The sequence below is a fragment of the Pseudophryne corroboree genome, chromosome 9 (assembly GCF_028390025.1).
Source record: "Pseudophryne corroboree isolate aPseCor3 chromosome 9, aPseCor3.hap2, whole genome shotgun sequence".
NCBI classification, from domain to species: Eukaryota; Metazoa; Chordata; class Amphibia; order Anura; family Myobatrachidae; genus Pseudophryne; species Pseudophryne corroboree.
In genome coordinates, this window is record NC_086452.1 from 18118626 (window position 1) to 18132567 (window position 13942).

Below are 13942 nucleotides of genomic sequence, written 5' to 3' on the forward strand. Positions count from 1 at the left end.
ATAGCGCGCCGGCGCAAGCCAGACGGCCGAAGGCGGTAGCAGGGATGCGATCGCCTCTGCCTGATTGACAGGCAGAGGCAATCGCTGTGGGGGAGGGGGCAGAACGGCGGCCGTCTCGTGGGTTTGGCCCGGCCAAAGCAGGCGTGGCCGGACCAAACGGGGCGCAGCGGCTGCGTGACGTCATACGCAGCCGCTGCGGGCCAGGGAGCGATCAGTAGCTCCTGGCCAGCACGCTAAAGCTGCGCTGGTCAGGAGCTACTCTTGAAGTGCAAAGGCATCGACGCTGTGCGATGCCTTTGCACTTCTGCGAGGGGGGGACCGGACTGAGATGCGGGGTGGGCTAGCCCTGTGCTGTGCGTCCCCCCGCATGTCAGGGAAGAAGATCGTAGCTGTGCTAAATTTAGCACAGCTATGATCAACTCGGAATAACCCCCTCTGTCTGTGTCTTACTTCCAGACAATGGGGCTAATTCAGGTTGGATCGCAGTGTGCAATCCAACCTCAAAAAATGAGAAAAAGATGTGGGCGCAGGGGGGCAGCAGAAATTGTGATCACCTCTGCCAGTAAATCAGGCAGAGGCGGTTGCGGGGTGGGCGGCAACGCTCCGTTTTCAGGGCGGAGACGGAGCGCTGCGGGGGTGGCCAAATGGGGGGGGGGGGGGGTGCAGCGAGAACGGGGCATGGCGGGGGTGTGCTCATGGTGGCTGCGTGAGTAACATGCAGCCGCCGCGATAGGAAACATGGCGGTGGGCCTCCTGCAGGCGCTGGCAGGAGGCATCCTTGATTTCTGCTAACAAGCAGAAATGTCACTTTGTTCGCAATTTCTGCTTGTTGAAGGGAGGGGGGGGGGCGGCGGTCACCATGCTGGGCGGGCTTGCCCAGCGATGGGCGGCCCCCAGCATGCAATACAAAGGTTTGCAAATTAATTTGCAATCCTTACTGAATTAGCCCCAATGTGTTCTGCATCTGCTTTGTGCACTGTAACATCCTCCCCACTCTGCCATCGTATGACACATGGTCGACCATTCATACCGGAACCGAACTTCGGTCCTGTGGCGGTCACCTTTTGTTTCCCACCCGGGAGGTATTACAGAGTTGATAATAAATTTTAGGATTAAAAAAATGTCAATCAGAAATAGTGGGATCGCTGCCTTTAATAACACGTTGTAATATTAAGCCAGGGTGTCAGGCTGAGTGCTCCAGTCTACAGATTGCAGTGGCAGATTGCTAGGTGACTGCAAGTGTTCCTGGGTAACGATCCATGCCGCAACAAGGCCTCCGGTGCAACAAAGTAATGGTGATCTGTTCCCACTGATCAGCCATCGAGCGATCGACAGAGTGACACAATCTATTGTTATTTTTTTGAGACATTTTATGTGCATGCACTTTTTATTTTTCCAAACGTCGGCTTCATACATACAGTCCAGGACCACCCTGCCCAAGATTCTGTTACTGATCTGTCAACGCTACTTACGTGGGACTAAGCATTATAAACCACATTAACATCTACTGGATGTTCAGTCAATGTTTATTCCGCTGACACAGTTGACTCGTATTAATGACCTTATTCAGTAAGGATTGTAATTACTGCTAAAAAGCAGTTGCTGCGATCACATAGAGAAAAATAAAATGACGAATGCATCGCAATATGCGGTCTGATCGCAAAACCATACGCATTTACCAGAACATCGAGGAGTTTTCCCATCTGCGCCAGGCAAAGTCGCCCACAATTCTTGTGATGCAAGAGGCTAGAAGTGGTCATCGCTGACATCAGGGACCGCCTTAAAAACGCCTGGGCACGCCTGCGTTTTTTCAGACACACCCAGAAAACTGTGAGGTTCCGCCCAGAAACGTCGGCTTCCTGTCAGTCAAACAGCGGCTGCATTGCGATTACAATCTGTACGCATTTTCAGTCACTATTTCCCTTCATGCCTGCGCAGTGCGAACGCTATGCATGCGCAGTCGTTCAATAATCAGCTGGGTTGCGAATCGCAAAATTTGCAATCCTTGCTGAATAAGGTGCTAGATCTGGACACACCAACTGCAGTGGCGTAAAAGTGACCCTGAATTATTGTTTTATTTATAGTCAGGGCTAGATTTACAATGTCGCTGATGGGATCGCGGCCGCACACCTACACATAAATGGTGGCCTATCATTATGGAAGCAGGAAGGTGACCAGTCACCCAGCTGGCCACATGGTCAAACATAATTATTAAGTAGTAAAACAGAATTTCTAGTTTCCCCACAAAATTATATTTGTTTCTACTTTTACCCACTTAGGGAGACACTGGGGGCAAATAGTGTAGGGGGTGTTATTACCAATATGGCACTGACCACACCCACACAGCACTGGTCACACCCACATGACACTGTCTACACCCACACAGCACTGGTCACACCCACACGGCACTGGTCACTCCCACACAGCACTGGTCACACCCACATGACACTGTCTACACCCACACAGCACTGGTCACACCCACACGGCACTGGTCACACCCACACAGCACTGGTCACACCCATATGACACTGTCTACACCCACACAGCACTGGTCACACCCACACGGCACTGGTCACTCCCACACAGCACTGGTCACACCCACATGACACTGTCTACACCCACACAGCCCTGGTCACACCCACACGGCACTGGTCACACCCACACGGCACTGGTCACACCCACACAGCACTGGTCACACCCACACGGCACTGACCATACCCACTTAGCACTGGTCACACCCACACGGCACTGGTCACACCCACACAGCACTGGTCACACCCACATGGCACTGACCACACCCACTTAGCACCATACTTGCCTACTCTCCCGGAATGGCCAGGAGGCTCCCGAAAATCGGGTGACCCTCCCGGCCCCCCGGAAAAGCAGGCAAGTCTTCCGATTTCAGGGTTCCCCCCTTGCCCGGCCGCCCACTTAGCGAGTAAAGTGTGCGGTCCGGGCAGGCAATGAAAGGATTCTTGTTGAATTGCGTCATCATAGCCACGCCCCCTGCAAAATAATGCCTGTAATAGCGGCATTACACAGCGGGGGCGGGGCTTACATGACGCGATCCCGCAGCCACGCCCCCGTTCCGCCTCCTCTACGCACCCATTCCGCCTCTGGCCCGGTTCCCTCTGCACGGCACGTCGCAGCCCGCCCCCCTGCCGAGCCGACCTGGCTGCTCTCTCCCGGAGAGAGCAGCCAAAAAGTCGTCAAGTATGCTTAGCACTGGTCACACCCGCTACACTGGTCACTCCCACGCGGCACTGGCCACACCCTCATGACACTGAGCACACCCACACAGGAATGGTCACTGTTCCGAGCCCTTCTCACAATAGGCCCTTGATCTTTTTCACGTTGCGCTCCTGGCGTAAGCTAATTGGGCACTCGCGGATTGCGTCGCTGGAGTTTTACACCAGCAGTCGCCTGTTCCGCTGCAGAATGAAACTTTGCCGCGATTCACTCCTGTCTTTCAACCAGCAGCCAGCAACGGTGGTGTATGCGCGCGTTACAGTATGCAGCTTATACTGGGGAAGATTTATTAATCTGGAGAAGTGATAAAGCAGTGATAAGTGGAAGGTGATAACGCACCAGCCAATCATTACCGATTTGAAAAATGACAGAAGCTGATTGGCTGGAGCGTTATCACCTTGTGCTTATCACCGCTTTATCACTTCTCCAGGCTTAATACATCTGCCCCAGAGACTGTACCTCTTATGCAGATACTGTATAAGGCATTACATAACAGTCATTGCAGCTCTCGTTCTTCTTTTCTGTTTGTTTGTTTTCTTCATTTGAATCACCTGCGCCACAGATTATTCTCTTCCTGTGGGAGAGTAGAGGTTAGTACATAGAGTGGTTGATCGCACTACGGAGCGTTACCACGGCAACAGATGAACGCAAGGTTAACTTTGCAGGGGGTTTTAAATTGCACTCAGCGCCTTAACTTTGTCTGCAATTTGCTGCAATCAATGTTCCTCTTACTCCAGTTCAGTGCCAGAGCTGGGGGAGTGATATTGCGTAATAAAAGAAAAACTACAGTACGACGACTGCATAAATTTAGACCTAAAAATAAAAACAGCAGAAGTCCGTTATTTACAGGGAGGAGATGTATCAAAGCTTGGAGAGAGATGACGTGGAGAAAAAGTATCAACCAATCAGCTCCTAACTGTCGTTTTCAAACACACAACTTGTAACACGGCAGTTAGGAGCTGATTGGTGAGTACTGTACTTTATCTCTGTCCAAGCTTTGACATATCTCCCCCTTAACCTCTCTCCACTTTATCTCTGTCCAAGCTTTGACATATCTCCCCCTTAATCTCTCTCCACTTTATCTCTGTCCGAGCTTTGACATATCTCCCCCTTTATCTCTGTCCGAGCTTTGATAAATCTCCCCTTAATCTGAAAATAAGAGTTAATGCTATTTGCAGTTATTAAAAGCAGATGTTATTAGCTCACTTTTCTAGTACTGATTATTATAACCCACCTTTTTGCCCACAGAACAGCCCAAATTGCCTGTAACATGGATACAACACGTTGCTTACGGAGTGTGGTTCATGGTAACACAATAGCGCCGAGCAGTGGCTGCAGATCTGTCGGCTGCACATTTATAAGTCATCCCCCGTCCACCACATCCCAAAGCTGCTGTATTGTACGATGATCCGGTTACTCTGGCTACCATTGGCGTATACTAGGCTCATTGTCGTGTCTGCGCAGCCTGTTTGGCGGGATGATGTGTGACAAGGTCAGCAGCAATACTCAGGCACGGTAGCACCGCCACTGGCCTGAGCCATCTCATTTAGCACTGATTTGTTGTACAGGTCAGAAAAGCGAAATGCGTCTGTTTCAGCTTCTCTGATTACTATTCGTGTACTGTAAGAATTAATACATCTGTACTTTGAAAATGAACTGTGTTAGAAGTCTCTATAGCATTGTCATATATGGTGACATCCTTCTAATACCATTATAGTTCACACTATTATGTGCATGATCCCTTCCTAAGGCTCTCAGCTGCTGTTACCCAGCCAGGGCCATTCTTCCCCATTTATTTTTACTAGCCCTTATTCCTTTTCTGGCCCTAGAGAGGCCTTCACCAGCTTGGAGTAACTGCACATTGAGCCAATACAGTTGTTTCCATTGTTCCATTAAGTCAATGGTGACAGCCATCAGATGAGTAACGGAGATGCAGATTGGAACGCTAGCCAGGTGTAACTGACTGCGTGCATGGGACTAAATGTGCGTACTCACCTGTATGCAGCGTTTTATGCACTTGTGTGAGTGTACTACCAGTACGCTTGGTTTGATACCCATCATCATCATCATCAATGTACAAAGATCTGGAGTACGGAGGAGGTTGCGGAAGGCACTCACTGCCATTGCTTGAAATGTTTTTTCCCCATTAAGTATTTGGGTTCTGCTGCTGCAAGGCTGTTTCTCTGAGACTAACTCAGTCTCTTTGATGTTGTACGGATGTATTGGAGATGGCAGACTCATTTGATTGGCTCCTTCAACATCAGTTATATCTACCTGTATTTAAAATGCTAATTTTTCAACTTTGTTATACCCGGTACTCGGACTCACAACCTCATACACTGCAGTAAGACACCTTACATGTGTAGCTATTTGCTACTGAGAAGCAAGCCTGGTAAATCTAAGTACAGTATATGAATCTAGGTGAAATGGTCAGTATAGCAGCTAAGCAGATATATGTAGTGCCTAGTTGCAGGGGACTGGATTTGTGGTTGCACACTACATCGATTTGCTTAGCAGCAATTATTTTAAAGTGAACATTATAACTATCTTCATAACAGGCTTCCTATGTGAGGTGAGAGGGTGGAAATTTGCAGAGTAGGGTGAATTGCTTTTACCATATACATAGTAGTGGATTTCCCACTCTGCACATACCTAGGGGTGACATTTGTTTGGGAGGGTGATTATGCTCATTTGTATGAGAACCCTGCTAGGACAATGACCAGATAAGACCAGGTGATTCTTTTTTTTTTTTTTTTTTTGACATTACAACTTATTATTTTTTTTGTAACTGGGGAGGGAGGGCACAATGGTCAGTAAACCATAGTGGTGGAGAGGGGAGTGGGGTTAGTGTTACTTTGGCTGGCCGGAGCCTTAATCAGGCTTGGACTGGCCCACAGGGGTACAGGGGAAACCACCGGTGGGCCATACTGCCTGGGGGCCCACCTCCTGCTCTAAGGATCAGGTTCCAGACTGTGCACTTGAATTATACATTATACATATGTTACCCTATACTGGACTATGGTGTATTTTATACAGTGCATTGCTGTTATTAATCTGGTACATTATCATGCATGCAGCAGCTGAATTTACTGTATATATTTATGTAGGGGCCCAGACGTTGCACTCTCTAATGGTTAGTCATACCAATGAGGTGGCAGGCCACACCCCCTCTGCAGACTGACCACACCCCTAAACATGGGCCCCTACCACTGCATTCCCCCGGTGGGCCCTACATGCCCCAGTCCGACACTAGCCTTAATCAATACCTAAGTGAAGATCTGCAACAGTCCTATGCTTGGTGCAGAAAACGTGTCTGAAACGAGGCATCTTTACGCTTCCGGCGAACTTTGCATAGCACGCAATTCCATAGGTGAGCTCATTTAATGTTGCCTATGTGAGAAAGTTCATTACAGCCCAGTTACATAATTTCACACGCAAAATGAGCTTTGCAAATGGGAGTACCCTCAACTGTGCATTAGCCTCATGGGTTCCAGCAACGGATCTATGATTGTGTTACTCTGGCTACCATTGGCGTATACTGGGCTCATTGTCGTGTCTGCGCAGCCTGTTTGGCGGGATGATGTGTGACAAGGTCAGCAGCAATACTCAGGCACGGTAGCATCGCCACTGGCCTAAGCCATCTCATTTAGCACTGATTTGTTGTACAGGTCAGAAAAGCGAAATGCGTCTGTTTCAGCTTCTCTGATTACTATTCGTGTACTGTAAGAATTAATACATCTGTACTTTGAAAATGAACTGTGTTAGAAGTCTCTATAGCATTGTCATATATGGTGACATCCTTCTAATACCATTATAGTTCACACTATTATGTGCATGATCCCTTCCTAAGGCTCTCAGCTGCTGTTACCCAGCCAGGACCATTCTTCCCCATTTATTTTTACTAGCCCTTATTCCTTTTCTGGCCCTAGAGAGGCCTTCACCAGCTTGGAGAAAATGCACATTGAGCCAATACAGTTGTTTCCATTGTTCCATTAAGTCAATGGTGACAGCCATCAGATGAGTAACGGAGATGCAGATTGGAACGCTAGCCAGGTGTAACTGACTGCGTGCATGGGACTAAATGTGCGTACTCACCTGTATGCAGCGTTTTATGCACTTGTGTGAGTGTACTACCAGTACGCTTGGTTTGATACCCATCATCATCATCATCAATGTACAAAGATCTGGAGTACGGAGGAGGTTGCGGAAGGCACTCACTGCCATTGCTTGAAATGTTTTTTCCCCGTTAAGTATTTGGGTTCTGCTGCTGCAAGGCTTTTTCTCTGAGACTGACTCCATCACTTTGATGTTGTACGGATGTATTGGAGATGGCAGACTCATTTGATTGGCTTCTTCAACATCAGTTATATCTACCTGTATTTTAAATGCAAATTTTTCAACTTTGTTATACCCGGTACTCGAACTCACAACCTCATACACTGCAGTAAGACACCTTACACGTGTAGCTATTTGCTACTGAGAAGCAAGCCTGGTAAATCTAAGTACAGTATATGAATCTAGGTGAAATGGTCAGTATAGCAGCTAAGCAGATATATGTAGTGCCTAGTTGCAGGGGACTGGATTTGTGGTTGCACACTACATCGATTTGCTTAGCAGCAATTATTTTAAAGTGAACATTATAACTATCTTCATAACAGGCTTCCTATGTGAGGTGAGAGGGTGGAAATTTGCAGAGTAGGGTGAATTGCTTTTACCATATACATAGTAGTGGATTTCCCACTCTGCACATACCTAGGGGTGACATTTGTTTGGGAGGGTGATTATGCTCATTTGTATGAGAACCCTGCTAGGACAATGACCAGATAAGACCAGGTGATTCTTTTTTTTTTTTTTTTTTGACATTACAACTTATTATTTTTTTTGTAACTGGGGAGGGAGGGCACAATGGTCAGTAAACCATAGTGGTGGAGAGGGGAGTGGGGTTAGTGTTACTTTGGCTGGCCGGAGCCTTAATCAGGCTTGGACTGGCCCACAGGGGTACAGGGGAAACCACCGGTGGGCCATACTGCCTGGGGGCCCACCTCCTGCTCTAAGGATCAGGTTCCAGACTGTGCACTTGAATTATACATTATACATATGTTACCCTATACTGGACTATGGTGTATTTTATACAGTGCATTGCTGTTATTAATCTGGTACATTATCATGCATGCAGCAGCTGAATTTACTGTATATATTTATGTAGGGGCCCAGACGTTGCACTCTCTAATGGTTAGTCATACCAATGAGGTGGCAGGCCACACCCCCTCTGCAGACTGACCACACCCCTAAACATGGGCCCCTACCACTGCATTCCCCCGGTGGGCCCTACATGCCCCAGTCCGACACTAGCCTTAATCAATACCTAAGTGAAGATCTGCAACAGTCCTATGCTTGGTGCAGAAAACGTGTCTGAAACGAGGCATCTTTACGCTTCCGGCGAACTTTGCATAGCACGCAATTCCATAGGTGAGCTCATTTAATGTTGCCTATGTGAGAAAGTTCATTACAGCCCAGTTACATAATTTCACACGCAAAATGAGCTTTGCAAATGGGAGTACCCTCAACTGTGCATTAGCCTCATGGGTTCCAGCAACGGATCTATGATTGTGTTCCAGTACGTTTCGTTTAACAGCCATGTCTGCGGTGTGATGGGGCTTCACCGCGTTACTATGTACATTGCCAAGCCTTATCTCTGTATTCTGCTTGTGGGAAGGAGGGTGCAGAGCCGACCTGTGCTGCACCTTGCCACCAATAAATATATATATATATATATATATATATATATATACTTTTTTTTATTATTATTATTATTATTATTATTACTATTTTTTATGGTTTTTTTTACTTTTATTTCCTGTATAATCTCAGTAACTCTGCCTTTGTATGTGTTATTGCTAAAGAATTTTCTTTGTCTCCGGAGAAATCTGGCAGATCTGTTTCTTGTGCGTTGCTCCGCTTGGTACCTGTTTTGAGAAACCGTATATATCTATTTACAATGATGATTTCCGATAGCGCTGCACGTTGTAATGTCTAATTTCTCCGCTGTCTTTTCCTAGCTCTCAAACTGTTTACCTTTGACTCAGGCCACATGAAGCACATTCACCCGCACGCACTCCTGGAAGGAGATTACATAAAGATTTTTCCCAAGAAAAAGGAAGCGCCGTTGTCTAATGGTAAGGAGCAGCTTATCCGCTGGCGCGGGCGGGAAAGGTTACAGCAATTTGCTGTCGATTTTAGTGGGTTAAAAGGGCTTCGCAAAGACCTGTTTTAAATATTCCGTTCACAATGAAAAGGCTAATGGTATAAATAGTTGATGCAAATTGAGCAGAATAAAGAGAATAAGAGACGCACAATAACACACATTCATTAAATGAGATATGTTACTAATACATATGTTTTTTCTTCTGTACTGTTTCCCGCTGCAGACATTAGTTTAACCATACTATTATTTTTTTTTAAAAGAAGAAATATTGCTACATTTATTTGTTTAGTAACATTTAAGGGCTATAGATCACACACAATGTCATATTTAATGTAATTTTCTTTTCATGTTTCAAATATTCTTTCTTTGTGCAGAAACTGAATTTGTTCTCCTTTATGTGTAAAATAATATTTTTCCAGTTCATTTTGTGTTGAGCCCTCACATCAGATATTTGCAGATTATAAAGTGCATTCCCTTATGTGGCCTTGTATGCACACTGGGGGTCATTCCGAGTTGATCGCTCGCTAGCTGTTTTTAGCAGCCGTGCAAACGCAAAGCCGCCGCTCACTGGGAGTGTATTTTAACATAGCAGAAGTGCGGACGGTTGTATCGCAGAGCGGCTACAAAAAAAAATTGTGCCGTTTCTGAGTAGGTCCAGACCTACTCAGTGCTTGCGATCACTTCAGACCATTCAGTTCCGGATTTGACGTCACAAACACTCCCTGCGTTCGGCCTGCCACGCCTGCATTTTTTGGAATACTCCCTGAAAATGGTCAGTTGACACCCAGAAACGCCCCTTTCCTGTCAATCACTCTGCAGCTGCCATTGCGACTGAAAAGCGTTGCATGCGCAGAAGTGCCGTTTTTTTTGCCTTATCGCTGTGCTGCGAACATTTTTCACTAGCGATCAACTTGGAATGGCCCCCACAATCAGTATACAGTATCTACACCAAACATGTGATGTGCGTACCGCAGCGGTAGAGGGGATCAGTATGAGATCCTGGCATATGGTATTCCGGCGTGGGAAATACAGACGCCGGGATCCAGACAGGGGTGAGTTAAGGGTGTTCTAACCTCTCCCCGGGTGGTCTTCAGTATGCCGGCTGTCGGGATCCCGGCGCACAGTATACCGGCGCCGGAATCCCGACAGCCGGCATACTGACACTTATTCTCCCTCGTGGGGGTCCATGATCCCCCAGGAGGGAGAATAAATGTACCCGCAGCGTGGTGAGCGCAGCGAGCCCGCAAGGGGCTCATTTGCGCTCGCCACACTGTCGGTATGCCGGCGGTCGGGCTCCCAGCGCCGGTATGCTGGTCGCCGGGAGCCCGACCGCTGGCATACCATACTACACCCCCTCTCCCCACCCCCCCTAGCCCTAGCCCTCCCTACTCGTAGCCTAACCCTAATGTCCTCCTTTGTGCCTAACCCTAACCACCCCCAGAAGGTGCCAAAACCTAACCCCCCCATTCCCGCTGCCTAAACCTAATCCCTCATCCCCGCTGCCTAAACCTAACCCCCCCAACCCCGCTGCCTAAACCTAACCCCCCATCCCCGCTGCCTAAACCTAACCCCCCCATCCCCGCTGCCTAAACCTAACCCCTCATCCCCGCTGCATAAACCTAACCCCCCCATCCCCGCTGCCTAAACCTAACCCCCCCATCCCCGCTACCTAAACCTAACCCCCCCATCCCCGCTGCCTAAACCTAACCCTCCCACCCCGTAGTCTAACCCTAACCCTCCGAGGGGATGCCTAACTCTAACTCCCCCCTCCCCGCAGCCTAACCCTAACCCCCTGGGACACAGCCTAAACCTAACCCCCCCATCCCCGCTGCCTAAACCTAACCCTCCCACCCCGTAGTCTAACCCTAACCCTCCGAGGGGATGCCTAACTCTAACTCCCCCCTCCCCGCAGCCTAACCCTAACCCCCTGGGACGCAGCCTAAACCTAACCTTTCTCCGTAGCTTACCTGCGCAGTTTCGCAGTGCCTCCTCGTTCGGAATCCCGGTTGTCAGTATTCCGGCGCTGGGATATTGACCCCTATCTGAAAGCTGATGTCAGCAACAGCCGGGAACCGACTGCTTCCACGGCAGGGGACCCGAGATGTGATTCTAAAAACTTTTTGAGGCTTGTTTATGTGCAACATATTGAGAAATATACTTCCACATGAAAAGCCAAATTTTACCGCCAGTGGGAGCATCAATATGGGTGACATCACTAGCAGTAAACGCTATCATGTATTGGATAGTGTGATAATGAGCCCACATCACCTGACACGTAGGCCCACAGTAACGGATGAATGTAGATTGTGTAAGAGGTTAAGACAAGGATGAATTTTGTAACATTTATGGAACCACGTTCTAATGCTAATCTGGCAAAAGGGGCCGTATGTAATGACGTCCCAGTTCAGCGGCCGTGCGGGATGCGGATGTTTTTTTAAAGGACAATCACTTACTAGGCATGGTTTTGCCTTATAAGTGATTGCCCCTTAAAAAATAATGTCCGGGTTTGGCCGACATACCGCACGGTCGTCGAGGCGTCATCACACAGAGTCCGTTCAGCTTCTAGTACAGTGGTTCTCAAACTTGGTCCTCAGGACCCCAAACAGGTCACAATTTCCAGGTCACCCAGCAGGTGCACAGCTGTAGTCATTCCTCACTGACACATTTTACAAGATCTACAGGTGGTGATCATTATTTCACTTGCGATTCTGTGAGGAGACCTGGAAAAGATGAACTGTTTGGGGCACTGAGGACAGAGTTTGAGATCCCACATTCTAGTGTGAAGTTCATACTTTGATATGTAATGTGTTCCATGTACCAATACTCACACATGGGGGTATATTTACTAAAATTCGTATTTTCCCGACAGAGGTTAAAGTTCAATCACGAATGACATCGAAAGTGTAAAGTTGCAACTTTTTGAATTTATTACGACTAATTTACTAAGCTGTCGTATTCTGCATTTTCGTATTTACCGATGTCGATGTCATTCGTTTTTTTTTGCAGTGTTTTACGTGAGTGACTTGTAAAACACTGCCGACTTTAATACAATGAATCTCGGCCGGATCTGAGAGATCCGTGCTGGCCTTCATTGTGCACCTTTATTAAAATAGAAATCATTGTTAAAACCAAAAAACAAAATGCGTGGGGTCCCCCCTCCTAAGCAAAACCAGACTCGGGCTCTTTGAGCCGGTCCTGGTTGAAAAAATATGGGAAAAAAAATGTCAGGGGTTCCCCCATATTTAAACAACCAGCACCGGGCTCTGCGCCTGGTCCTGGTTCCAAAAATACGGGGGACAAAAAGCGTAGGGGTCCCCCGTATTTCTGAAACCAGCACCGGGCTCCACTAGCCAGATACATAATGCCACAGCCGGGGGACACTTTTATATAGGTCCCTGCGGCCCTGGCATTACATACCCAACTAGTCACCCCTAGCCGGGGTACCCTGGAGGAGTGGGGACCCCTTCAATCAAGGGGTCCCCCCCCCTCCAGCCACCCAAGGGCCAGGGGTGAAGCCCGAGGCTGTCCCCCCCCCATCCAAGGGCTGCGGATGGGGGGCTGATAGCCTTTTTGTCAGAAAATGAATATTGTTTTTAGTAGCAGTACTACAAGTCCCAGCAAGCCTCCCCCGCAAGCTGGTACTTGGAGAACCACAAGTACCAGCATGCGGTGGAAAACCGGGCCCGCTGGTACCTGTAGTACTACTACTAAAAAAATACCCCAATAAAAACAGGAGACACACACCTTGAAAGAAAAAGTTTAATACATACATCCACACCTCCATATACACATACTTACCTATGTTCACACGAGGGTCGGTCCTCTTCTCCATGTAGAATCCATGGTGTACCTGTTGAAAAAATTATACTCACAAAATCCAGTGTAGATGGCTCCTCTTCTTTTCTATTTGTAATCCTGGTACTTTGAAAAATAACAAAACGGACACCCGACCTCGCACTGAAAGGGGCCCCATGTTTTCACATGGGACCCCTTTCCCCGAATGCCAGGAACCCCCCCTGACTTCTGTCTAAGAGGGTTCCATCAGCCAATCAGGGAGCGCCACGTTGTGGCACCCTCCTGATTGGCTGTGTGCTCCTGTAGTCTATGACAGGCAGCACCCGACAGTGTTACAATGTAGCGCCTATGCGCTCCATTGTAACCAATGGTGGGAACTTTGTGGTCAGCGGTTGACCGAAAGTAACCTCACCGCTGACCACAAAGTTCCCACCATTGGTTACAATGGAGCGCATAGGCGCTACATTGTAACACTGCCGTGTGCTGCCTGTCATGCACTACAGGAGCACACAGCCAATCAGGAGGGTGCCACAACGTGGCGCTCCCTGATTGGCTGATGGAACCCTCTTAGACAGAAGTCAGGGGGGGTTCCTGGCATTCGGGGAAAGGGGTCCCATGTGAAAACATGGGGCCCCTTTCAGTGCGAGGTCTGGTGTCCGTTTTATTTTGCAAAGTACCAGGATTACAAATAGA

At 48.0% G+C, this 13942-nt stretch overlaps 1 protein-coding gene across 1 annotated transcript in view; it reads left to right on the forward strand.

The window, feature by feature from the left end:
• The window catches only part of ADGRL4 (adhesion G protein-coupled receptor L4), a 243151-nt gene that overhangs the window by 135290 nt on the left and 93919 nt on the right, over positions 1–13942 (forward strand). Inside the window, exon 8 of the mRNA XM_063939562.1 lies at positions 9309–9425. Coding sequence (XP_063795632.1) covers positions 9309–9425 — 117 coding nt within the window. The remainder of the gene's footprint in view (positions 1–9308; positions 9426–13942) is intronic.